General features: G+C 49.0%; 1 protein-coding gene across 10 annotated transcripts in view; it reads left to right on the plus strand.

Annotated features, from left to right (window-relative positions):
• The window catches only part of PRKDC (protein kinase, DNA-activated, catalytic subunit), a 164,200-nt gene that overhangs the window by 72,268 nt on the left and 64,809 nt on the right, over positions 1-27,123 (plus strand). For all 10 annotated transcript variants that reach the window (XM_082600986.1, XM_082600989.1, XM_082600992.1 and 7 more), the window contains exons 37-54: positions 2,097-2,282; positions 2,671-2,775; positions 3,583-3,750; positions 6,473-6,600; positions 10,188-10,395; positions 13,390-13,568; positions 14,770-14,938; positions 15,099-15,164; positions 16,198-16,270; positions 17,240-17,388; positions 18,923-19,057; positions 19,310-19,429; positions 21,289-21,432; positions 22,701-22,852; positions 23,365-23,496; positions 24,453-24,564; positions 26,338-26,462; positions 26,567-26,716. In XM_082600986.1, coding sequence (XP_082457112.1) covers positions 2,097-2,282; positions 2,671-2,775; positions 3,583-3,750; positions 6,473-6,600; positions 10,188-10,395; positions 13,390-13,568; positions 14,770-14,938; positions 15,099-15,164; positions 16,198-16,270; positions 17,240-17,388; positions 18,923-19,057; positions 19,310-19,429; positions 21,289-21,432; positions 22,701-22,852; positions 23,365-23,496; positions 24,453-24,564; positions 26,338-26,462; positions 26,567-26,716 — 2,501 coding nt within the window. The remainder of the gene's footprint in view (positions 1-2,096; positions 2,283-2,670; positions 2,776-3,582; positions 3,751-6,472; positions 6,601-10,187; positions 10,396-13,389; positions 13,569-14,769; positions 14,939-15,098; positions 15,165-16,197; positions 16,271-17,239; positions 17,389-18,922; positions 19,058-19,309; positions 19,430-21,288; positions 21,433-22,700; positions 22,853-23,364; positions 23,497-24,452; positions 24,565-26,337; positions 26,463-26,566; positions 26,717-27,123) is intronic.

A 27,123-nucleotide genomic window follows, 5' to 3' on the forward strand; every position in this document is an offset into this window, starting at 1 on the left:
AAGTTCTGAACCTTGAGGCTTTAGGCCATTTTCTTCAATTTGGCTCTCAGAACACAGTCAGCTAGATATACCCTCAGGCAGGATTTCAGACTGTTCTGAAAAGCCTAAGAGAAAATCAAGGTACCGTCACCCCAGCCCAACCAGGTCCGCTTCCAGTGGTCCTCACTGCTGGTGAGCCCTGCCTGCTGCTTATGATTCTTTCAGTTCCTCAGTGGGTACCGACCACTGTGAAGCACCAGGCACTCAAGGAAAGGGCTTCTGAAAGGACAGGCAGGAAAAAAGCACTTGAAACAGAGATTATTCAGTGAGATGGGGATGTAAAAAGAAAGAAACTTCAGAGAGGTGAGAGAAGATACTGTATCCATGAAACAAGAATCGCTATTGAGAAAGAACATCAGAGAACAAGAAAGAAAATTTGTGAATTAAACATAGGCATCACAAATTAAGAATGAAGTGGATTTGGAAGATAAAATTCAGGAACTCTCATGGAGAATAGAGTAAGGTTACAAATCAGAAAATGGAGAAACGATGAGGAAACTTGGAATCTATCTACAAGGTCCAGCTCCATGGCCTCCGCCCCTGACAGAGGACGAGCCAAGTAGAGGCTTCATGGGTAACGTTTCAGGAATGACCATTCTGAGTTCCAGATGGAAAAGGCCGTCGAATGTCTGGTGCCTTGTATGGGGAAACAGCTCCACACGGAGCAGACTTCTTGAAAATTTGAAACCTTGGGGGTTCCCCAGGAGAGAAGATCCTGAAACGTTTCTACAAGAGAAAAAACCCAAAGGTCTTTCAAAAGGATCAGGAACCTGGATGACAGTTGTCTTTGCAACAGCAGAGTGCAGCCTGGGAGACAGTGAGCCAGATTTCTTGCACAGTTTCAGAAAGAATACTTCCCACCTGAGTGGGAAGGATTCTCGATTATGAGTGAGAGCCGAGTGCAGGTGTTTCAGGTGTGCCAGGTCCCCATGGGGGTCTGTGTCCTGTGCTCCTCTTGCTGGGAAGCTGCCAGGGGAAGTTCTCCACCGAGATGGAGCAGAAGCCAGGAAAAAGCAGGGCATGGGGTCCGGGAAGTTTGCCGACGAGTCTCCTGGGGGTGGGGGGGGCGGTGACCTCCACTCAAGACCCAGACCGGTGTCCCTGACCCACCCGAGGTGGCGCCCCAGAGATGGCTCACAGCCTCCCTGATGCGTTTGCATGTCTAGAGGAGACGTAGTGAATTTGGGAGAGTTTGATGACAACAGTGACAGTCACGTTGAGAACAGCTAAGCGGGGTGGGGCTGGGGCGCTGTCCCTCTGCCAGGCGAACGTCCACGTACAACTGTCTGTACAGTCGGCCCTCGTGTCCACGGATCCCCCTCCTGCAGACCGTGCGGCGCTGTAGTGTGCGTTTCCATGTTAAGTGCACCCACGCAGTTCAAACCCGAGTTGTTCAAGCGTCAAGTACTCACTTCAGGGAGATCAAAACATTATGTGAGGAAGGAAATGTGTGCTAGTACTCAGCTCGGATCATCTGTGAGCGGAGCTACCTGTCACAACAGCAGGAATGTTGAATTAATCTAACCGAATATAGGAGATCACTGTTGGGAAGGCAGTAGGACAGGAGATGTGCATGTACCTCCCTGTGCCCTTGCATGCCCGTGTCCGTGTGTCCCTGCGTGCGTGTGCATGTGTTTGTTTCACTCTGTGCGTGTCCCTGTGTGCATGTGTGTGTGTGCTGTTTCCAAGCGTGTGTGTGTGTCCCTGTGTGCGTGTCCCTGTGTGCATGCCTGTGTGTGTGTGCATGCATGAGTGCATCTGGTGGTGACAGTGACCAGAGAGAGCTGATTTCCCCGCCATGGAGAATGGCCCTGACCAGGAAGACAACAGGTAGCAGTTTAAGCATTATGTCATAGGGGACCACTGTATGCCTTTGTGGGAAAATTCACATGTTAAAGTGCTGTTTTCAGATATGAGGAGTTGTGAAGTAAACAGCTATTCTAGGAATAGCATCTTCATTTTCCAAGAATAGCTGTGAAAAATGACAGTAAATTCTGTTGTGTGTGTGTCAGCCTTGATGTTAAGAGTTTTCCTTGCTTCACCCCCTGCTGTCGCAGGTGAGCGCTGTTCTGAACGGTCTGTTGGATCAGAGCTTCCGGGACCGAGCCAGTCAGAAGCACCAAGGCCTGAAACTGGCGGGTACCATCCTGCAGAGCTGGAGGAGCTTCGGCCCGTGGTGGGCCAGGGACGCTGCCCCGGACAGCAAAATGGCCGTGCTGACCTTACTGGCAAAAATTCTGCAGGTATTTTGAGATACCTTGAAAATGTAGTTGTGTCTGTTGCTTGTGTCTTTAAAAATTTGATGGAGGTTTCTTGAAAAGCTCATTGGTTTGACAAATAAAAAATAACTTGGACAATTACTGATTACTTTATATTTTATACTTTTCCATTATTTTACATGATTATCTTTTATTCTCATTTTCATTTCTTATTCTTTATCTTCTCAGTGTAGCTTTACATGCATTGTCTTAGTGGATAGTTTTAAAATATTTCAGAACAGCAATTGTTGAAATGCTGTTGGCGCCCAAGAACAAATGTATAGGTCATTTCTGAAATGTAAAAAACTGAAAAATGTATTAAAGGAAATTAGAGGCATAATGTAGAAATGTGTTTTCATTTTCCCTCCTTTAGATTGATTCATCTGTATCTTTTAATACAAATCACAGTGCATTCCCAGAAGTTTTTACAACATATGTTAGTCTACTTGCTGATCCAAATTTGGGTTTACATTTAAAGGTAAGTGGTTAAAAAGATTTCTTTCAGATTATGTTCTCCATTTTTTTTCCTGTTCTGCATTTTTGTGTATTTGTGATATTTTCTGTTTTCTTATTATGGAACATTTCAGACATACTCAGAAGCAGAGGGACCAGCACAGTGATGCCCGGGTACCCGTCACCAGCGTCTGTGGCCCTCAGTCATCTTTCTCTTAATTGATAACAGAAAATATCTGGCTTACTTTTAGGGTCAAGAACTTAACAGATTTTGTAATTTTAAAGTCCTGTAATAATTAGATTTTACACTCCAGTAAAGTGTGGCCTTCATGAAAACCATCTTTGTAGTGGAACATGAGGGTATTTCTTTGGAATTTTCTGCTCTGTGTGATTAATCAGGTTTCACATTTCTCAACACGAGGAGGTCTGGGAACTGACCTACTACTACCCAAGGGAGGAAGGAAGCACACTTGACTGCTCTGAAGCCCTGAGTTCCGCAATCGCCCCGTAGGGTGTTCACGATAGTCTTCCCTCACAGAACTCAGGCAGCACACTTCTAGTAGAGGCTGCGTGTGCAGAGGAGATCCACACGCAGAGTCGGGCTGCCCTGTCCTGTGCTCACACGGGACAGCCCTGGCTCAGCCCGCGAGCCCGAGAGTGGAAGCTGAGGGCCGGGACGCGTCTTGCTGGTGGGTTTGATGCTGCCGAGGAGGTGTCCTGAAGTGGGCTCGGAATCCACGCGTGTGGTGCTTTCTTGGCTCAGTCTTTAGAAAGCAGTCATTGCACTCGTGCGGAATCCCTAAGCCAGTCTCCTGCTGCGCTCGCTCTGCAGGGCCAGGCTGTGCTTCTGCTCCCGTTCTTCACCAGGCTCACTGGGGACCACCTGCAGGAGCTGAAGCACGTTCTCGGGAAGCTCGTTGTTTCTCATTTCCCCATGAAGTCTGAAGAGTTTCCCCCGGGGACTCTGCGGTACAATAACTACGCGGACTGTATGAAAAAGGTTAGTTTTTAGTAGTTGCAAGTAAAATTAAGCACTGCTTGTTTCCTGTCACATTTCTTGGTGAAAAGAAGTAAGTGAAATATTCAGAGTCAGAGAGTGTTCTAACTTGAAGGATTCATTTTAACTCATTTTGAAAGCTTGTTGTCTGTGGGGGCTGATGCGTATCTGAATCCTTTCGGGCTAATTTTTCCCCCATTTAAAAATTGTGAACTATTTTACGTGTAATGTATAAGCTTTGAAGAGTAATACCGAAGAGAGCTAAGAAATAGAATATCACCTATATGGTGCAGTTTCTGAAATTTAGTTGACTGGTGGTCATTTGAGAAATATCTAGTGGTTATCACTTCGTTTGTATACAGCATGACTTCCCGCAGTACCGGGGGCTTAGCCAAGGAGCTAGGTTCTCTCCCTCCTGTACAGTTCTAGATCCTCTACAGGGACCCCGTCTCCTTTACCTTCTTCTCTGTCGTCCCCCGCACGTAGCATCTACCTTGACCAGGTTGGCTGATCCAGCTCCTGTCTTGTCCCTTCTAGCCAACAGGAGGGAGGAGAGGGCAGGAGAGAGCATCCCTTTCCTTTAAGGGCTTAATCCAGACCTTGCACGTATTCTGCTGACACCCCACTCGTCACATACAAGCGAGCGAGACTGTGAATGTTCTTATTTTGGGCAGCAGTGTACTCGGCTAAAACTCAGGGGCCAGCCAGTAGGAGAAACGAGAGAATCACCATTGGAGGGAGGGTGGGTGCTGGTCGCCCATTCTCGTGATGGCCTGAACCCTGGGCTCAAGAATAATGAAGACACTGTCTCTGTTTTCAAGGAGCTTATAGTAAAGCAAGGAAGAAACGATGATTAAAACACACTGAATAAGTGCCAGGGTAGAGATACACATACTCTCCAAGGATGGCTGCACCAGTGTATCCCATCCCACGTGTTCTTATGGTGTGACTTTCCGTCACATGGGGAAAAGAGACGTCATACGTTTTGAGCAATGTAGTCGTGATTTTTCTCCTGTTGCGTATGGGTTGTCCTTAAAGACTCACTAGTAACAAGGAAATAATGCAGTGGAAGTGATGCTTGTGACTCTAAGTCTAGCCTTAAAAGGTTTCCAGCTCATTGCTGGGTCTCTGGTCTGTGGGACCCAGTCACCATCCTGTACAGAAGCCACGCAGCCACACGGAAAGGCCGTTTACAAACCACCCATCCACATGGGTTCGCTCCTCCCCACCCTCATATGACTTATTTCTTTCAAACATACAGGGAAGTTGGAAGAATAGTAAACAGGCATCCATATAACCATTGTATTCAGCAGTTAACTTTTTGTCATATTTGCTTTGTGTGTGTGTGTGTGTGTGTGTGTGTGTGTGTTTTGGCTGAAACACTTGTGAGTTAGCTGCAGACATCCTGGTGCTTCACTCCTGAATGTTTCAGCAGCAGTTCCTGAGAGGCAGGCACCACGCTGATACCAGGCCCAAGAAAATTCTCGCTGCCCTCAGACCCTGTGCTGTTTCGTCCACGGTCATGTTTCTCCAGATGTCCCTGTGTTTGGCTGGATTTTTCAAACCAGGATCTAATTAACGATTGGCTCGAATGTCATGTCTCTGGTGTCTTTAAATCTAGGACTACTTCACCCCCATCCCTTTTATTTCTCTGCGACATTGGGTTTTGGAAGTAACCCCAGCACATCTCTTGGATGCTGTCCCATTTGTCTGATTGCTTCCTTGAGGTGCGTTTTGGCTTTCCTCACCCTCTGTGTTTCCTCTAAACTGGAAGTTAGGCTTCAAGCTTGGCCGTGAGATTCAGGCTAACCTTTCTGGCAACAGCCCCATACCTGGAGGCAGGTGTCGTGCACGTCCCCTTGTGAGCGACCTCGCGTCTGGTGGCCTGGTTGACGTGGTAACCTCCTCATTCTCTGTCGAATGGTGTGTTCTTCACCATCATGCCGGTACCATCTGAGTTTCCTGCTCCCCAGCAATCTGCCAGCAGATGGTTGTCACGTCCACAAAGGTTCTGAATGGATCTTTAGTACTTTCCCTTAACGTAAATGCAAGTGCAGACAGTCGCGGCACCTTTGAAGAAAGCTTCCAGTCTGAGAAAGATGTAAACCAACAGGAGAAAGGAACTCAGAGGGAACAGAGACAACAGGTCGAGATAAGAACGTGGAAGAGACTGTTCGGAGCAGCCTCAGAGCAGAGAGACAGTATATCCAGCGCGTGAACTAGAGCAAGAACGCGCGCTTGGAGATGACATCACACAAAAGAAAGATTAAAATACCTTCCCCACATGGAAGGTGAGGTTGCAGCTGTCTCCTGGAGAGCAGCGCAGAAGGACATGGAGATGGAAGATGGGAGGCGAGATGGGAACACGACCCCAGCCTGGAGTGTGTGCGCTGCGCAGTGAGGCTGGAGTGAAGGGTGCACGCTGCCGCCCCCGGAGGGCCCGGAGCCGAGGAGAGGCCTCGTGGAGGTGAAGGGAGGACCCCTTCCTTGTTGTCGGTTAGAGGAAGAATATCTGCAAAACTGAGAGAGAATCAAAACTCAGATAGTTAACGAACATTGTTACATGCCAGGCATTGCATAGCTGCAAAAATGACATATATTAGCATTTGTTAATCCTTGTGAAATTGTTATAATTTGCTTTCCCTTTTTATTTGAACTGTCAAAAAAAATCCAATGCAATTATTATTATTATCATCATTATTATTGGTGTGTGTTTCTTCTGTAGCTTCTGGATGCATTGGAGTTATCTCAGAGTCCCGTCTTGTTGGAGTTGATGACAGAAATTCTTTGTCGGGAACAACAGCATGTTATGGAAGAATTATTTCAATCCACTTTCAGGAAGCTAGCCAGAAAGTAAGTCATTCCTAGTCTGGGATTCCAGGAACCATATGTGTTTTGTTTCTGTGGGAGATTATCATCTCTGTTCTTGAAAACGATGAGTGGATTATTTCAGTAGATGCAGATACATTTTTGACAAAATCCAGTGCTCATTTACTCATTGATGATAAAACTTGCAAAAGGTCATCTATGAAAAACCAGTAGCCAACAAAATATTTAATAGTGAAAGGCTGAATTTTCCTCCAGAGTTGGGAACAAGGCGAGGACGTCTGTTCTTTTCTATCCAACATAGTCCTGGAGGTTCTAGCCATTGCAGTCAGGCAAGCAAAAGAAATAAAAGGCAGTGAACTTGGAAAGAAAGAAGTAAAACTGTTTTTACTCACAGGTGGCACAAGGTAGAGAATCCTGCAGATCTACAAGAAATTGTTAGAACCAATAAGCAATTATAGAAAATTTGTCGGATTCAGGATACGTATTCTAACGTCAGTGGTAGCTCTGTTCATGAACAGAGAACATTTGACACTATAATTACAAATGTAATGCCATTCGTAATAGCACCAAAAAGAACAAAACACTTGGGACTAAATTTAACACAAGAAGCACAAGACTTGTACACCAGAAATTACAGCCTATTGCTGAAGGAAATTAAAAAATTAAAGATCTGAGTAAATGGCGAGAGAGTCCATGCTTATGAGTTGGAAGATTCAATATTGTGAACTTGGCAGTTCTGTTCAAATTGCTAGGTTTAATGCACTCCATATCCAGATTCCAGCAAGCCTCATTTTTTGGGTACAGGAATTGACTAGCAGTTCCTATTATTTATATGGAAATGCAAAATACCCCTTAACAGCCAAAACAGTTTTGAAAAAGACAAAATTGGAGGATTTTTCACATCCCAGTTCTAAAACTTACTCCAGTGCTACAGTTGTCTCTGTGAAAATTAGTTAATATTTTTCATTTTTAGAACTTTTAAAAACAAAACAGAAGTAAATTTCAATCAGTGGCAGTTGTTATTCTTTTTTATGTTCACACCATCCCATCTGTGGCAGTGGGAGTCCATGGTGCCTGGCTCCTAGGTTCTTGGGCAGCCTTCCTTAATCTCTGATGTCTTTTACATGTCTTCTGGCTCAGCAGATCACCTCAGGCTGACCTTGACCCAGAGTCAAGCCGTTTCTCTAGAGCCCCGTGAAACGGCGCCTCGAGACCACAGGCTGGGTCCTTGGTGAACTTAGTGCTGCTGGGTTATGGCACTGCTACTGGTTAGTGCCGTACTGGGGAATAGTTTTGCTGGTTTTGAGGAAAAGAAGAATATCCTGATACGTCCCTTTCAGTCTGAACGTCACGGGTTTTTTATTACTCTCATTATTTTTCCCTTACATTGTAGGTTTTAGTGTTTTTCTGTTCAGTGTTGTTTTGATGACACTTCACCAGTATGTAATTGCTTTGTCCTGTAATACACATAAAATACTTTCGAAACTAACACTACCAGTAAGACCACTAAGACTAATCATAGCTGGATGACGTGAACAGTTTTAATTTTATGTATAATTTACTTAGAATATGTTCTCTGAGGATATACAGTGAAACTTTGTGTTCCAGAATCACTTGAGAGTGTTTTCCAACGTGCGGTTATTATACCAATTCATTCGGTATGCTTTACTTCATTTTCAGATCTTAGAAGTTTTTGTGGGTTTTTTGACTTCATTTTCTTACTGAATATGTAAACTACACACGTGATTCGAGCGTGAGAAGAACGTAACGCGCTGCATCCAGGAGCCTGGCTTCTGTCTTCCCTCTCCTGTCGTCTCCTGCCCTTTCACCTTTGTTTCGACTTCATGTTTTCTACAGATCATGCTGAATCAGCACGTAGAGATCTTCTGCTTTCCTTTTTTTTTTTTTTTTTTTTAAACAACTGTGGGGCTTCTCTGGTGGCGCAGTGGTTGAGAGTCCGCCTGCCGATGCAGGGGACGCGGGTTCGTGCCCCGGTCCGGGAGGATCCCACATGCCGTGGAGCGGCTGGGCCCGTGAGCCATGGCCGCTGAGCCTGTGCGTCTGGAGCCTGTGCTCCGCAACGGGAGAGGCCACAACAGTGAGAGGCCCGCGTACCGCAAAAAAAAAAAAAAAAAACAACAACAACTGTGTAATTATTCACTGTGTGGAAGTACCAAGTATTTTGAAGCAGCCCCTACTGGTGGGCTTTTGGTCAGTCTTTTGCTGATTAAGAATAATGGCTCAGTGAACAGCCCTGTGCACATGTCATGTTGTATTTGGCCAGTGTAGCTTTGGAGTGGATTTGTGAATGTGAGTGAAAAGGTAAATGCATTTGTGACTTTGCTGGATATCACCACATCCCCTTTTGGAGGCTGTATTGTTTGCATTCCTTCCAGCAGTGGATAAACATGTGTTTCATCACAGTCTTGCCAATGGAGTATATTGTCAAACGTTTGGATTTTTTCCAGTGTTAATAGGTGAGAAAGGATTTCTCAGTGTTGCTCTACTTTGTATTTCTTTTATTATGAGTAACATGGAACATATATTCCTATATTAAATGCTCATTTGCCTTTGTTTTTCAGTAAGCCATCTGTTGGCCCATTTATGCTCCTTTCCTCTTCCCCCTCTTTCCTTCCGGTGTCTGTGTGAGGGCTGTGCATCTGCACTGTGCTCACAGCAGGATGCTCCTTGAGAGACCTGGACTCCAGGGCCGTGTCCAGATGCGGGTTGCGGAGCCCGTGCAGACCTCGTGGTGTCCTGCAACCACAAAGTGTTGTGACTGAGTCACCTTCAAATCCAGTACGTGTGCTCTGGGTCACAGCTAACTTCTGAGCATCGAGATTTCAGAACTGGAAAGGATTTCAGTGATCTTCAGTCCTAACCTCTTAGTTTTATAGGCGGGGAAGCTAACGCTATTCTTTTTTCTTTTCTGTACGCGGGCCTCTCACTGTCGCGGCCTCTCCCGTTGCGGAGCACAGGCTCTGGACGCGCAGGCTCAGCGGCCATGGCTCACGGGCCCAGCCGCTCCGCGGCATGTGGGATCTTCCCGGACCGGGGCACGAACCCGCGTCCCCTGCATCGGCAGGCGGACTCTCAACCACTGCGCCACCAGGGAAGCCCTAATGCTATTCTTAATGAATAGATTTATAGACGGAATCGTATAGGTGATCGTTCATATACCATATTACGCAGATGAGAAGACAAAGGGCCAGCTGAATTATCTCTGCCTGGCAAGTAGGAAGAATGGTGGTTCATTACTGAGGAAGAGGCTGGAATTGTCTGATCAGGATTCATGAGTTTCAGGTTCTGGGATACATAATGGTGTCGAGGCTGAGTCTCTTCCAAAGCCTTCCAGAAAGACCATATTGAAAGTAAATGAAAAAAATTCTTTTTCCTAATGCCTAAATAGGCATGAGGATTTCTGGGGATGAGTAAAGTAACATGACTTATGTACAAATGCTTCTTGTATTTCCTGGTTTTTATACATATAATCTTTAAAGGTATTTTTCTGATTTATAGTCATTGGCGTTTACTTTGCTTGTAATGTAGTAGGCCGTCATGAAATATTTGTTGAAAGCCTGAATGTGCATGTAATTTTCTTTTTTTCTTAGGAGTTCATGTGCCACACAGTTAGGCCTTCTGGACAGTGTGTACAGGATGTTCAGGAGGGATGACCAACTTCCCAGCATCACCCGCCAAGCGACTGTGGACCGAGCGCTCATCACTCTGTTGTGGCACTGTGACCTGAATGCTTTGAGAGACTTCTTTAGCAAAATTGTGGTGGATGCCATTGATGTGTTGAAGTCCAGATTTCTAAAGGTATCACAGTCTGTTATTAAATTGAACGTTGATAAGAGTTGACAGATCTCCGTGGTCAGTGTCGTTAGAAACTGCCATGTGTTCCGTCAGGGGCGTCTGTAGCTCAGGGAGCGTTGCCTCCACGTCCTGGTCTCAGCCTGCAGGCATGTGATGTCTGCGTTAGTTTCCTCAGGCTGCTGACACAAAGGACCACAGATGTGGCTTAGAACCACAGGCCTTTATTTTCTCATAGCTCTGGAGACCAGAAATCAGAAACCGTTTCCAGGGGCTGCACTTGCTCCGGAGGTTCTGGGGAGGAGACGGTGCTCACCCCGCCGGCCTCTAGAGGCACCAGCACCCTCGGCTTGTGGCCACATCTTGCCTCCCCGTGCTTCTCGGGTCACTTAGCTTCGTCCTCCTCCTCGTCCTCCTCTTATGTAAACAGTCCGCTATTTTTCTCTTATTGAAGTATAGTTGACTTACAGTGTTGGGTTAGTTTCAGGTGTGTACCATTGTGATTCAGTTACACATGTACGTGTGTCTGTTCTTTTTCCAATTCTTTTCCATTGTGGTTTATTACAAGGTAGTGAATGTTTCCTGTGCTCTACAGTAGGTCCTTGTTGTTTATCTGTTTTGTGTGTAGTGGTTTGTATCTGCTAATCCCAAGCTCCTAATTTATCTGCTCCACCTCCCCTCCCCCTTGGTAACTACAGGTCTGTTCTGTCTGTCTGTGAGTCTGTTTCTGTTTTGTAACTAAGTTCATTTGTGTCATATTTTAGATTCCACATATAAGTGATACATATGGTGTTTGTCTTTGACTTCACTTAGTATGATTATGTCTGGGTCCATCCATGTTGCTGCAAATGGCATTATTTCATTCTTTTCGTGGCTGAGTAGTATTCCGTCATATCTGTGCACCACAGCTTCAGCTTCTTTATCCACTCCTCTGTCGACGGACATTTAGGTGCTTCCAACTTCCTCAGTTCTGTCTGATCTCTCTCTGCCTCCTGCCTGTAAATATGATTGTATTTCGGGCCCACTTGGATAATCTTCTCAGGATCCTTTGCTTCATTTCGTCTGTCTCATCCCTTCTGTTGTACAAGGTAACAGTCACAGGTCTGAGGCATTGGAATGTGGGTATCTTTTTGGGGCTGTTATTCAGCCTGACACAGTCTAAACCCATTACAACATCAACTTTTAAGTCCAAAAGCTCATCTAAATATTATTGCCACAAAGTCCCAAATCTCATCATCTAAATCATATAAACCACATATGGGTGGGTTTTGGGTATGATCCATCTTGGGGCCAAACTCTCTCCATCTGTGGACCTGTGAAACTAGAAAACAGATTATTTGCTTCCAGAACACAGTGGTGGGACAGGCATAGGATGATAATTACAGACATTCCTGTTCCACATAGGAGAAACTGGAAGGAAGGAGTCTTGTTTTCTCAAGCACTTTTCACATCTGGCTGGGCAGATCCATTAGGTCTCAAGACCCGGGAGTAATGCTCTGGGGCCTGGTGCTCTGGCTTCTGGGCCAGAGACTCTGTCCGTGGAGTCATTCTTCTCTTTTCTTGAAGGTCAGCGGTGGTTTGCAGCGGAGTAGTTTTGTCTGTTTCTTGCCTGTAGAATTTTGGGAGTGCAACATCCTTCTTTCCATTTCATTTTGTCTCTGTCCCTTTCAGTTCAGCTGGTATAACATTTTCAGAAACCTTCTGTCTCTTTCATGCTCATCCTGGAGGTTCCCTCCGTGAGATAGGAGAGTCCCTTCCCTGTGCGTGGCTTTTGTGAGGTGGCTGAGTGCAGCCGTGAGCCACAGGCTTCGTTTCTTCAGCCATACCCTCAGGCTTCTCGCCGAAGCATGCTTTCCTAACAGCCGGTCTCCTGACGCTAGCGTCTTCTACAGTCTGCATGGGCTGAGAATTTCCCAGATCATCAAGTTCTGGTTCTTTTTGCTTGACCGTTTTGTCTCAATAAATTTCTCACACCTCACATTCTATTATAAGCAGCAAAGAAGAAGCCAGGCAGTACCTCCAGCAAATTTACTTGGAAATCCTCTCAGTTCAGTATTCAAGTGCATAGCCTGCAAGTTCTGCTTTCTGCACAACTTCAGAACACTGTTCAGCTAAGTTTTCTTGTTAGCCGCCTAACAAGGATCCTCTATCCTCCAGTTTCCAAAAATCTGGTACTTATTTCCTTTTGAGACCTCACCAGCAACTACTTTAATGTCCATATTTCTAATAAAAATACGTTTATGGTGATGGGCATTCCCTAAGACAACATTGGCTTTCTGTTCACTTCCTTCTGAGTCCTTGCCAGCAGTGCCTTCAACGTTGATACTTCCTAACAGTGATCTCTACAGGGCAAGCTAGGCCTTTTCTGTCATGCATGGCAAAATTTTTTTCTACCTCTACCCTCTGCTCAATTCCAAAGCCACTTAACATATTTTTTTCATTTGTTGCAGTAGAGCTCCAACTCTTGGTACCAAAATGTGTATTAGTTTACTTAACCTGCCGTAATAAATTACCATAAGCTCGGTGGCCTAGAACAAAAGTTTATCCTCTCACAGCTTTGGAGGCCAGAAGTCCCAAATGAGTTTCACTGAGGTGAAGTCAGTATTTGCTGCCACGCTAAATAGAACACATCAACACTTACATCCACGTTTTAGCTCTTGGGCTACCTCTTGTTGAAGTGGTTTAACATCTTTTTTTTTTTTTTTTTTTTGCGGTACGCGGGCCTCCCACTGTTGTGGCCTCTCCCGTTGCGGAGCACAGGCTCCGGACGCGCATGCTCAGCGGCCATGGCTCACGGGCCCAGCCGCTCCGCGGCATGTGGGATCCTCCCAGACCGGGGCACGAACCCGCATCCCCTGCACCGGCAGGCGGACTCTCAACCACTGCGCCACCAGGGAGGCCCGGTTTAACATCTTTGTTAAAATTATTTTCAAGGTAAAGGGCGTTGAGTATTAAATTTGATTTATTCAGTAAAATATTTTTCATGTTATCTTTTCTTAGCTGAATGAATCTTCCTTTGATACTCAAATCACCAAGAAGATGGGCTACTATAAGCTGCTCGATGTGATGTACTCTCGTCTTCCGAAAGGTGATGTTCACTCCAAGGAATCTAAAATCAATCAGGTGTTCCACGGCTCAGGTGTCCCAGAAGGAAATGAGCTTACAAAGACCCTCATCAAGTAAGGGTTTACTTAATTTCGGATTGTATTTAGTTTGTTACTATTTTTGATGCGTATATTTTTACGCATGTATATAATGTGACTAAATGTTTAGACACTGAATTTCTATAGTTTTCCTATGTACAGACTACGTAGATGGACTTTAATTCAGCATGTTATTGGGTAACGTTCTGTCCTATACACATCTTCTATACAGAGTAAAGTTCTTTTTCTTTTACTGTTTTTTCCTACTCTCTTTTCTCCCTCAGTAGCTTGATATGTTTCTAGTGCTATGGTTCACAGTAAGGAGGGATTTAGTGTATTGTATTTTTTCTGTCATTCGAAATTAAAGGAGTGTCACATACTTCTAAGCAGACGTTTCGTAACGCACAGAGCAGTCAGATACGTTTCCTCTGAAGCCGGCCGTCCGGTGCGGCTCCTCTGAGTGCTGGGCGCCGGCGTGCCAGGTCCCTGCAGGCGCACCTTCAGCTCCGCCGACCCTCTCCTCGCGTGTCCTCCTCAGTGGGTGACGTCGTCACCATGAGCGTCTTGGGGGTCGTGTTATTTTTCCTTCTGAATCTCTTCAACCTCTGCACACACCCTGCCGGCCCCAGAGCTGGTGGGTTGTGTCCCCGGGGCTCCTGGAACCAGTGGCTCGTGTGGCACTGGGGTTGCTGGTGAAGCGCGGCAGTGGCCTCCTGCGTAATGAGTCTCCCTGCCCCGAGGCCTGGCGCTCTCAGCCCCGCTGCCAGATCCATATGTTACAGGAACCTGATTGTTTTGTTTCCCAGCCTGAAGCCCTTCAGAGGGACCGCGTCCTAGTAGCAGGGGCCGGCAGGCTTCTCCCCTCGCGGGCTGGGCGGTAACCGCTCCGGCTTCCTGGGCCCCGTGGAGCAGCCGGCAGCAGCGTAGGTGCGGGGTGGCCGTGTTCCGACCGCACCGTGCTCAACGTGCTCACGGTGGCTGGCCGCAGCTGGCAGGGCGAGACCGGGCTCCTGGGTGTGGCAGCCACCCTCCGCCGCTGCTCCCCCCCACGCCCTCACGGTGCCCGCATGCTGCTTCCCCAGGGTCAGTTCAGCCCCCGCCTGGTGGAGCCCTTCCTGCCCCTCAGGCTGGGCCGCCGCCCACCCGGCTTCTTGGAGCCCCGGTAGGTGTGGGTGTGGGCGCCCGTGGGGCCGGATCACCCCGCTGGATGGACTGACACTCGCCCGGCCGCCCGCAGGCTGTGCCACGACGCCTTCACGGAGAACATGGCGGGGGAGGCCCAGCTGCTGGAGCGCAGGCGGCTGTACCACTGTGCCGCCTACAACTGCGCCATCGCCGCCATCCGCTGTGTCTTCACCGAGCTCAAGTTTTACCAGGGCTTCCTATTCAGTGAGAAGCCGGAGAAGGTAGGCCCCTCCTGGCTGCTGGCCGCGCCCCCCGGGCCGCGGTGGGTGTGCTCCTCCAGCCCTGCATGCGGACGCGGAGGGTGGGACCCCGGGGTGGCGTCAGCGCCCAGCATCTCCACCTGGCACTCAGGCATCTTCATGTGGGGCTTTGCATTCACAGAACTTGCTCATTTTTGAAAATCTGATAGACCTGAAGCGCTGCTACACATTTCCCATAGAAGTGGAGGTGAGTGAAATTTTTCGTGGTGTTTCCAGGCTACGAACACTTAGCAGTTGCTTATAGAGAAACACACACGTTGCGCTGAACCCAAGTCTGCTGTGAACTGTAAACACTGGCAGTTTCTTACAGTTTGACCGGAGATACAATCTTAGGCAACAACAAAAAATTGGTCATGACTCGGGTTTTCCCTCAACTTGTAAAGGAGAGAAAATGCCACTGAAAGGAGCTCTTAGGACACGTCCCTGAAGTGGTTTTCTGAAGTTCCTCTGGTCAGTGATGTTGAGATCCACCCCGCTACAGGGTTAGGCCCTTGGGGGCCCTGGTGGGAGGCTCGGCCCATCACAGGCACCGGGAGCAGATGTCTTGCGGGGGAGATGCTCTGGCAAAGGAGCCAAGCTCAGGCTCAGTCGAGCTCAGCGGAGGCGGGGGGGCTGCAGCCTTTCGCAGCCCGGTGGGCGGGACGCTGGGCAGAGCGAGCGGGGGCTGGGGGGCGGCCTGGCTTTCTGCCCTCCACCCCTCGTAGTCTGCCTGGTGGCTCACAGGTTCAGGCCAGTGCTTGCTTCCCGCCTTGAGCCCTTTTGGAACAAGACTGGGAAGTTTTTTCTAGGCCTGTGTTCAAAGAACTAAAGACATGAAATGATAAACACACATGTCCGTTAAGCCTTCAGACACTTAACTGTGCATTACTTGTGAACTCCGCTGCGGCCGTGATGTGCTGTGACCTGTTGAGACTGTGCAGTCCAGGGAGCTGAGGCTCATAAGTGCAGACGGCAGGTCCCCAGGCCTGTGGCTAGAGGGGTGCAGCCCACGCAGGTCCCAGAGCCCGAAGGGGGGCACCAGCTCCTGGCACCCGGCTGGGGGGAGGGGGCCTTCCTGAAGGTGCCCGCCTGTCTTTGTAGGGGGTTTTCAGTGCTTTTAAGTTTGGTTAAAGTTTTTGCTTAAAAGTTAATATTTGTGATTTTTGCCAGATTGCTACTAAAATAGAAAATATGTGACCACGATTCTAAGAAGTCTTAAAGTGTCTGTTTCTGCCTAATAGGTTCCTATGGAAAGAAAGAAGAGGTACATTGAAATTAGGAGAGAAGCCAGGGAAGCAGCAAATGGGGACTCAGGTAGGACGTTTTCAAAATGATGAGAAAGATTCCAGTAGTTGGTATTTGTTATATAAATAGATAATACTTTAAATACCCCAACGTTGAAACTGAATTTGAAAATTTTTATTTTCAAGTGGCAAATGGAATAGTGCTTTGAAAGAAATGCAGTTAGTTAAACTTTAACAGCACAGAAACATCTCAAGGTGGCCAGAGGGGGCTCAGACGTGGTACGCTTTTTTAACAAAAGCAAGATTGGCCTGCATTTATTTGCTTGTTTTTGGATTATGTTTGTGTGTTATTTAGATACTTTCAGAACCCTGTGTGAAAGTACAGTCCCATCCTGCCACTCCTCTCCAAACCTCCCATCGGCTCCCACCTCCCCGCTATACCCGCTGTCTGCTCCCTGCGCCCCAGGGCGTTTGCTGTGCTGTTCCCCCAGGCGGACTAATCTCGGCCCCAGGGCCAGCATGGCCCCTTCCTCTGAAGGAAGTTCTCCTAGCCTCCCTGTTTAGAATCAGCCCTCTCTCCCTCCACACGCTCCTGGTTTCAAGTTTTTGCTTACTTTTCTTCATAGGTTTTTTTTTTTCTTCTTGATTTGAGGATAAACCTTGGACCAGTTTCCTCAGTTCCTTATGTACTTGGACTTAGTTGTGTCTCAGTAGTATCTCTTGCAGCATTTCTGCGAGGCGTTACGGGCAGAGTATGTATCATCAGAACTTTCACTGCAAGAAGTTCTGTTAGCGTCACATCCAAAAACTGGACCTAGTTCGACTTCACGCCTTTGTTTGCGACAGAGAGTCACTGCTCAGTGGGGACAGAGTGCAAGGAGGTCCCCCCAGGCCCCTTTTGCGTGTGGATCCAGGTGGTGAGTGAGAGCCACAGGTTTGATGGACGCCTTCGATGCAGGTATCCAGGTATCACTTGAGCGTAGAGAAACCCATTTCTTACTAGTTTGAGTAAATGTAGTTCCTTCTCTTTTCACTTCAGGCGGCCCGTGTTATATGTCTTCCTTGTCGTATCTGGCAGACAGTAGCCTGAGTGAGGAAATGAGTCAGTTCGACTTTTGCACTGGAGTTCAGAGCTACTCGTATGGCTCCCAAGACCCTCAGTCTACCGCCCGCCATTTCTGGAGACGGGTGATTACCGAATGTTGTTGTCTGGGAGGGAGGGGGGCCGGCGGGGCTCCAGCCTCTCGTCCTGGGGTGCAGCATCTGACCCCGCCAGCACGCAGGGCGGGTTCACGTTAGCCGGGCTCCTCCCGCAGTCAGGTCATTGTTTGCATCAGAGCCGCGTGAGGCCCTCCCGAGAGAGCTGACCGCGCTGGCTGACTGTTGTCCCCCCCTGCCCCCCCCCGGAGGGGTGTTTGCTGGCAGCGTCCCCGGCCTGAGCAGAGCCTCCTCCCTGAAGGGCGGGCTCCAGTGACGGGCAGGGGGTGCACTGGGTCTGACAGCTGCTTTGAGAGGTTGAGCTCAGTCTCTCTTCTGGGGTTCAGCAGCTCACGGGGTCGTCCCCAGCTCACAGAGCCGCTTTCCCGGCACAGTACTCCGTTTCTAGCTTGGGCTGACCTCACGCTGGTCATTCTTTCAGAGAGAACCCTCTCCCTCCCCCCGCCCCGTCCCATCCCAGCTCTGCAGGCGGCCAGCCCCGTGAGCGGCCCCTGGCGCGGCGGTGGCTCTGGCCGCCCACGTGCTGAGTGGGCCCAGGTACGGCCGCCCGTGGCCACGCGCTCCCTTCCCGCCTCTCCGGGGGGCTTGCTGGGTGCGCCTGTCTCCCATCTCCCGTGACCCTGGTTGTGTGTCGGTTACTGTTCGGTGCTGAGTGAGCCTGGTGTCACTAACCCGTGACACCCCGCCTCTCTCTCCTGCCCCAGTTTGTAGACGTTACCCATCGCCTGGGGCCAAACACCACGGGCACGGAGGTTGTGAGAGGAGTACGTGTCCAGGGCTGTCCGTCTTGGGAGGAGATACTCTGGAGTAGTTACTGCCACCAGGGCAGACAGAATGACGGACTTCACTAGGGCCTTTTTCATTCCTTTTTCTGCTCACTCTCCACAAGCATTTAGTAGCCCAGGCTGACCTTTATCCAAAACTGTGCTCTCAGCGTTTCTTAAGCTGTTCTTTCCTGGAAGCGATCTGTGCTAGGAGCCACCTAGATCAGTTGTGTGTGTGTGAAATACACCATACGTGTATGTAAAACCTCAGTTCAGCATCACACTTATAAAATGATTATTCCTGCCCTTTTTTCTTAAAAAGGATCAAGAATGTTTTAAAAGTTTTGTTCTATTATTGATTGAAATTTTAAGGCAAATTAAGGAGTTTACAAAGTTTTTCAGAGTACTGAGAAAAATCGGTAAAAATTTATTCTATAATTCTACTTCAGTAGCTCTGCTTTCTACATAAAGTGGCAACGATGAATGACGCAGGCTGCGGCTCTCAAGATGTAGAGGGTCTGGGCCCGCCGGGACGCACACGGCTGAACGTGGTCCGAAGCAGCGGTGTCTGCAGTGACACCCTGACCTGAGTGCGGTCCTGGAGGAGAGCCGTGCGGCCAGGGGCGGGGGCAGGGGGTACTTCCCGAGGACACGAGGAGACATGAGGTCCCCTGCGTGTGAGTACCCTCCTCGGAGCAGCGCGCTGTGGGCCGCCACCTCACCAGCCTCTCCCTCCCCAGGAGCGTCCAGACCCCGAGGTCCCAGGCGACGTGCTGGAGCTGGAGATGGACGAGCTCAATCGGCACGAGTGCATGGCCCCTGTGGCGGCCCTGGTCCGGCACATGCAGAGGCTGCGGGCCGCTCAGCCAGCAGAGGTGCCTGGGCTGAGCTGGGGCTGCAGTGTGGGTTCACAGGCGCGCTGATCTTCCCGGTCTTGCTCACCGCCGCTCGCCCTGTCACGCTGAGAGCGAGCGGTTCACATCGAAGCCTAAACCGGATTCCGTCTCAGACACACGTGATGTCTTGTCACTCGTCTCCTGCCCTGTCATTGTTGTCTCATAGTGTCGGAATACGAAGCTGTTTTGTTCCACTTCCCTACTGAAGTAATTTTGATTGTATTATTTCAGGGTTCAGTGCCAAGAAATCTTCCTCCATGGATGAAATTTCTTCACGACAAACTAGGAAATCCATCAGTATCATTAAATATCCGTCTCTTCTTAGCCAAGCTTGTTATTAATACAGAGGAAGTAAGTAATTTATGATTTCTTTAAAAATTCTTTGCAATTACATGCATCTACTTAAAAAAAAAACCCACAGTGAAGAAAGATGTAAAGGGTCAGAGCATGGTGTTATTCTCTGAATCAGTTTGCCAACTTGTGTTATTTGCGCAGCGTCATTCTTCTATCATTTTCTTGTAAAACACGTAAATTAACTTCTTTCGAGTTAGAAGTGACCTGTGTTAGGAAGTGTACGTGCTGGCAGTTTTCTCATGGCTGCAGCCTTCCTGGTTCACAGCAGCAAAGCAAGTGGGGAAGGATTCCTGGTGACTCACATCGTTGCTGTGTTAATCCGTTGGAGAGGGGGCTGGGCAAAGGCCGAGGGAGCTGCTGAAGGGGGCTGGGAGGAGGGCCCTCCCGGGCAGCAGACGGCAAGCCCCTCAAGGCCCTCGAGTGGAGAAGAGGCCTGGCCTGGGGCTGCAGCAGGGCCCCTTCCTCGGGGTCACACTTGATTTCTAGCTGCTGGGGCTGAGGCAACAGAAACCACGATGCGCTGGAGCCAGAAGCCCGAGGCCAGGGTGTCGGCTGGGTGGTTCCTGCTGAAGCTGTGACTGGGCCTCTCCCAGCTGCTGTGGGCCGCGGGCATTTCTTGGCCTGTGGATGGTCTTCTCTCTCGGTGTACACACCTGTCTCGTGTAAAAGTTTCCCCTTTCGTAAGGACACTGTTACTTAGGGTTAAGGCCCACCCTAATGACTTTCTTTTTCACTCGACGGTCTTCCAAGGCCCCGTTTCTGAATAAGGTCACATTTACAGATACGGGGCGTTAGGAGGACCTCAGCATCCTTTGGGGCTCACGGCTCAGCCCACCATACTTGGGGTTCACGCGTGATGTCCAGCTGGCGTTGCTGTCGGTGTTGACTTGATGGCTGGCAGAAGGGAGCCGGTGTCTGGGGTTTGGTCCGATAGGCGGGCTGCTGAGCTGCGCTCACACGTGTGGCTTGAGGCGCCTCTGGAATCACTGCAGGTGGCCCCGCAGCATCGCACACTCCCAGAGCTCGGGAATGGCGGGGGCCCATTGTCCTGTGGAACGAAAGATGAGAACTTGTGTTTACAGCTGTTTTTAAAACTTGAGCCTTAAATTTATCCTTTTCTTACAGTTTAATAATATAGGAAAGAAGTTTATATTTAAAATTTATAAATAAACCAGTAGACATACGTGGAGAGTGTAAACTCTTTTTTAACCTATGGAGTCCATGATCAGAAACGGTGTGCAACCACACAGATTTAAGCTGTGAGAGAGATGAGAAAACATTTGGAGAAAGACGGTGGCAGAGGGGAAGAAGGTTGATAGTCTGAGTTACACTTCAGTCTGCAGTTTCTGAAATAGGTTAAATGGAATTTAGTGTATGGAGATGCTTTGGATTTCAGAGATCTTGGGCATGTGTAGTGTGTAGTAGAATGACTTCCACAGCGTGGGAAGAAAGGAAAAAACAAATTGGCCTCATGCACCTAATTTTTATATTCTCCTTTCTAATTTCCCCTGTGCATTTGCAGCTGGTAAAAGTAGGATCCGCCAGGGCTGCATGTTGCTCAGATGGGGAGGGGTTGGTGTAGAATGCCTTCGTTTTTATTTCTCCAAGCGTAGGTATAGCAGAAGGGTTTTAAGCAAAGAGCAGATCAGTAAGAATCCGTTTCCTTTGAGCTGTGGTTTCAGGACCCATGAGGATAGACTTCAGCTGAGAATCTAATAGAATTAAGCAGCATGCTTGTTGGCGTCTACACCTGTTTTGAATTTAGGTCGAGTCGTAACATAGAATGATGTTCCTGAACTCACATCTTGGTTACTCAGGGCATTCCTGTGACACGTGACCTTTGAACTCTCGCCTAGGTCTTCCGGCCTCACGCGAAGCACTGGATCGGCCCCCTGCTGCAGCTGGTGGTCTCTGAAAACAACGTTGGGGGCGGGATCCACTACCTGGTGGTTGAGATCGTGGCCACGGTTCTTTCGTGGACGGGAGTAGCAACTCCTGTGGTGAGAGCAGATGCGTCTGGTGTCCTCTCCCTGAGCAGCGCTGGGTGTGGTCCAGGCTCCTGTCCGTCCTCGGTGTTTCCAGCCAGGATCATGCCTGTCTGTGCTGCTGCTGTTCCAGGCGGTCTCGTTTTACTGCCTCAGCTGTGTCTGCTTTCGTTAATTCCCCCAGCCTTGCTTTTAGTTTTAAGCTATCGGGTGTTTGTGCTGTTTTGCTTATTGCTTTAACTTGCTAGGAACTTGGAAACTGATCATTGGTTTATTAAAAGTACGTGTAAAATAAACGTCTGTAGACCCTGAGCGTGAGGTTCTGAAAACGTCTCCTCTGACTGAGGTCGTGAGCCTCTGGCATTCGTCTTGCCAGCCTCCCTGCTCCCAGAGTGTGACAGTGGCCTGTGACAGTTGAGATTGCTGAGGAAGTGCCCCGGGAGAAGGGCACCGGCCAGTCCTGACGCAGCGTGGGTCTGTGTGCTGGAGCTCTGCCCGCTGGCTTAAAGGCGTCAGCACTAACAGCGTCCGGAGTTCTCGTGGAAAGATGCCCTGGGATGGCCCTTACTCAACATGATATGTGTCCACGAAGCGGTCCCATGTGTTTGTGTCGGGATGCGCCCGTCTCATTTCACAGCAAACCAAGTCTAACTGAGGAGCCATTGGAAGAGGTTGATTCAGATGTCAGGCGTTCATCTGGGCTAGGAGAGTGAGCTGCCAGGTGTCAGGATAACTGATAAGAGCAACAGCCAAGGTGAAAGTCACAGTGACCCTTTCACCACTCGTTGCAGTAGTCTGAGCAAGAGGCTGAAACCAGAGGAAGCACGTCTTCCGACACCCATTCCGTGTACCCCATGGAACAGCCTCCCCAGTCAAGGGTCAGGGGGCCAGCACAGATGTGGGTGTCATCTCACGGTAGAGGGAGCCCCAGCGGAAAGGCTCCAGCAGTTTGGTGGGACCCTGGGGTTGGGAGGAATGTAGTGGGGCGCAGACATCTTCAGGGTCCCCTCCCTCCCCGTAGGGAGGTCCCAGCAGAGGCCCTGAGGAGGGCACGAGTGTCTGGCGGGGGCAGGGGTGCTGCAGGGCCCTGGCGGCCTCTCCGCCTGTTGGGTGGAGGCCCGCTAGGTAAAGCCTTCGTGTTACAGTCGCACAGGTGGCTTTTAACCAGGAAGCAGACTCCTCATTGAATGCCAGCTTTCTTTTATAAATGGACTTTCGGGTCAAAAAATGCTTTCCCAGAATGCAGTGCTACGTATTTACATAGAATTTCTATACCTTTTTAGGGGGTCCCCAAAGATGAAGTGTTAGCAAATCGATTGCTTCATTTTCTAATGAAACACGTTTTTCATCAAAAAAGAGCTGTGTTTCGACATAACCTTGAAATTATAAAGACGCTTGTTGAGTGCTGGAAGGATTGTTTATCCATCCCTTACAGGTATAAATTTACTAGATTTTGCAATATCGTTTAAAGATCTTTTACACCTAGCATGTTGTGCGCGTTGATTACAGTGAAAATTACTTGAACGGGTAGAAGGAGGAATGTGATCCGAAGTGGAATCTCCAGGTAAGGTGGAACATTGCCACTAATAATGCAGGCTCCGCGTTCCTTAGCAGAAGCACCTCTGGGCGGCCGTCGTCTGCAGGTGTGGGGTTTGCCCCGCCCTTCACTGCCCCCCAGGGGTGATTCCTGCCGGGCACAACCTGGGGCAAACTAAAGCTGCCGGAAGGTTTTACTGTCAACCGAGGGGGGATTAGGACCAGTAATTAGATTGTAAGAAACGTAGCAGTGCCTGCGTTGCAAAGGCAGAGTAACCTGGGTGTGAACAAAGAGGGCGGGAAAAGGAGAAGTATTTCTTACCCTGAAAATCAGCCATAGAAAGTTTTATGTTTGTCTTCCGGCTTCTTATGTATGACAAGTTACACTGTTCCTTTATGCTCACGTTTCAGATTAATGTTTGAAAAGTTTTCCAGTAAAGATCCTAATTCTAAAGACAATTCCATAGGAATTCAATTATTAGGCATTGTAATGGCCAATGACTTGCCTCCATACGACCCAAAATGTGGCATAGAAAGTATAAAGTAAGTATGATGTTTTCGGTTTGTTTCTTTTTTTGGTTAGAGTGTACCTGAATCGGACTGGAGACTGGAATATTGTTTAATGTTGATAAATTTAAGGACTAGGACCCATGTTAAAAATATTTCAAAGAAATACGTTAGTGGAGTGAATGAGGGAAGTGAGTTTTTAAAAATTAGTGTCATTTTTTCACGTAGTTTTGGCAGACAAAGTGTTAACTCTTTTTGTTATTTTCTAACGTGACGTTTTCACCCTTCATTCCTGAAAGCAGCATGAGCTCTGGAGAGCATTCACGTCAGGGTCATGATCACGAAGCAGGTGGCTGGGCCCTGCTGCCCTTTGCTGTGTCTCTGCCACAGCTGCAGCCTCCGGCTCCTCATCACCCGGGGGAGCCACGTGGAGGGGCTTTAGCAGGACAGTCCTAACTTCACAGAGAGGAGCTGGGGTCCGTGCAGAGCCGGCTGCTTGGTCGAGTTCATGTCTGCCAACGTTTCCCGTCTCTTTGGAAGTTCTTGCTATCCCGTTGGTCCTCCAGGGTCATCCTCGGCGGCACTGGGGGCGCCGGTCGCCTGGTGTCGCGGATGGACGTGCGGCCCAACACAGGGTCAACGGGAAGTGGTTAACTTTTGGACAAGAGACTTCTCTGAGTTCACGTCCTGCTGTCATGAGTCTGGGGAGCATCCCCCCGCCCCCGAGTCTCTGCATGTCCTTCTCCTGTGGTATAGACGCCTCTAACGGGGTCAGATCTCAGGTCGCAGCTGATTTCACTGCAGGCCCTGCAGGCCAAGCCTCCATGGCCGTGTCAGAGCTTTTGCGCGTCTGCACCTGGAGCTGCACAGGTGGTCTGGGCCCTGTCCAGGTGCCATTCATCTCTGGGCATGGGGAGTAAAGTCGTGATTCGCTTCTGTCAGAAAACGGGATGGGTGGTTTTATGCTTATTTACTTTCTACATTTGTCGTAGATACTTCCAACCTTTGGTCAGTAACATGTCCTTTGTCAAATATAAAGAGGTGTATGCAGCAGCAGCAGAAGTTCTGGGACTTATTCTTCGATACCTTACCGGGAGAGAAAAGGTGAGTGTGCTGTGCACTTTTACATAAATACTTCTTTTTTAGTTTTGACTTGACATGGCCCTTGATACTTGTAGCCTCTACACTAGGAAACCAAAGTGGGCATTCTGGATTTATTACTATTTTACTCTCTTTCCTACTATATACAGTGCTCAGTTTTTTAAAAAGACGTGATTTTTTTTTTTATTTCGGACTCTTGGAAACTTGGCAAAGCATGTAAAGGTGGTAACTTTCTTTCTATTGTAAAAATCAGGATATGAGTATGTAAGCAGCCTTCACTCCTCTGAACTTGGCCTCAGGAGTCCCTTTTGGAGAAGCTGCCCTGGTAGAGCCTTTCTGTGGTTTGGGCGAAGTAAACGGGTAGAGCCCTCCCTTTGTACTTTTGGACGTAATGTAGCTGTTGGGTAGGAGAGGGCTTCTCAGGGAAGGGCTCTCCATCTCTGCCCTGCCCACTCTGCACGGCTGTGAGAAGGGCCTGGTGGCGTCTCTAAGCACGGCACACATTCTCCATAAGTTATCATTAAGACGTGCGTAGAACCGTGTGGGCTGTGTATGGGAATGGCAGGCTGTAACTTACTGCCTTGTGGCTGTCCCCCGTGGCTTAGTGTGCTGGGGCCTGCAGAGCTGGTCCCCCACGGTGACAAGACGCCGGGTTGCAGCCTGCCCAGTATGGCACGCTGGACCAGTCCTCGGCCCTTTGTCACTGCTTGCAGGACTCTCTCTGCCCTCTCCTTCACTGCCGTGTCTTCTCGCCCGGCCTCACGGCTTGAGAACTGCCTGTGCTCGTGATCCCCAGATTCCTGTCTCCAGTCCCCTCCCCTCCTGCAAGGAGCCAGGGCGAGGAGCGGCTTGGGAGAAGCCAGGGGGTCCTGAGGGCACCAAGGCCGCCCACAGTATATTGGACCCCTGGCCATTTCACCAGTAAGGCATTTATTTGGATTTAGAACATTTAGCAAAATTAAATTAAGCTAAAAGGAAATAGAATGCCCCCCCCCCAAGAAAATCAAACTTCACTTATAATTTATTTTCGGGACTACTAGCTATTTTTGTAAAATAAAAACGTATTCAAATTCACAATCTTGTAACGATAGGATTCTAATGTCCTTTAATGGTGGGTTTCAATTTACATAATATGCCTAATTTTCACCATGGGTGGAGCACGTTAGGGCAGAGCCCAGGCTTAATGTCTCATGACTAAAATTTCAACTTAATGGGAATGATAAACCCTCTTGTTTTACATAGTTCTTTTCTGAATATAAAATGGCATTGATTTAGTGTAGAAGTTTGGAAAGCAGAATGGAACACAGAAGTAGGGGTCACTCGTGTTCTGACCACTGACCAGCCTGGCCCCTGGACCGTGGGCTCCGGTCCCAAGCACCCCTTGTGCTCCCTCGTTGTTCCGTGCCGTCAGGGTCCCGTGTTCTGTGGCTGGGCACTTGCTCCCTGGTGGGCACAGGCTCTGGGGGAGCCGGGGACCTGTGGCGGGGGAAGGCAGGCGCAGGGAGATGGGCAGGGCGCTGGTTTGACCAGAGGCGTGAACACTAAGCACCGCTGAGTCACTGGTTTTCATTCAGCTTCTCAAATGACTTACTGGCAGCGTTCTGGTGTCAGAAGGAAGTATAATCTTGATCGTTCTGATGCCTGGCGTGTGGCCACAGCCCCCGAGCCTCTGGAGGTGCCCAGTGCTCAGAGCCCCCCGGGGCCTCCACTTTGTGACGCTGTACTTAACCGAAGTTCCCACCTGGTGTGTATTTGAGACAAAGCTTAATCTTTCAGACGCTGGAGGAGTCTGTGTGTGAACTGGTGGTAAAGCAGTTGAAGCAGCATCAGCACACGGCAGAGGACAAATTTATCGTGTGCTTGAACAGAGCCGCCAAGAACTTCCCTCCTCTTGCCGACAGGTGGGGGTCAGCGCCGCCTCCCTGCTCCTGCCTTGGCGGGGGGAATGGGGGGCGGTGGTGGGGGTCAGCGCCACCTCTGCTCACCGGCCTCGCCCGCTGCCCAGGTTCATGAGCTCCGTGCTTCTCCTGCTGCCACGGGCCCACGGCGTGATGAAGACGCTCTGCCTGGAGGTGGTGCTGTGTCGTGCCGACGAGACGGCGGACCTGTACCTGCAGTTAGAGAGCAGGGGTTTTGCGCAGCTCATGAGGCACAGGTGAGTGCGTCCTCGGGTGCAGCTGGCTCAGCTGTTGCCCTCCACTCACGGCACTTGTAGGTTGTCGCGAAGTGAGTGTGTGTTCCCTCTGCGTCTCCGTCTTTTCTCGTCTTGCCTGTGTGCACGTTTTTACATAGTGACGAACTGTGTCCTTGTGTCCTGATTTTCTCCATTCAGTGCTTACTAAGTATCTGCTGTGTATAGAGCATTCAGCTGGCGCTTATTTAAGGAGGAAGACACACGAGGAAGCAGGTGTGCCCCCTGTCAGGACCCAGGCTGCACTTAACCCCCTGCTTGACATGCCAGTGCCTGACTAGCACTTGAAGTCATTTTTTAAAGTCGTAACATCCTTTCTGTTAAGCTTATTTTGTTTGACATTGCCGGGTTTTTAAAAATGAACTTTTTAT

The sequence above is a fragment of the Mesoplodon mirus genome (assembly GCF_964341445.2).
Source record: "Mesoplodon mirus genome assembly, chromosome: 16".
In the NCBI taxonomy this organism is placed as follows: domain Eukaryota; kingdom Metazoa; phylum Chordata; class Mammalia; order Artiodactyla; family Ziphiidae; genus Mesoplodon; species Mesoplodon mirus.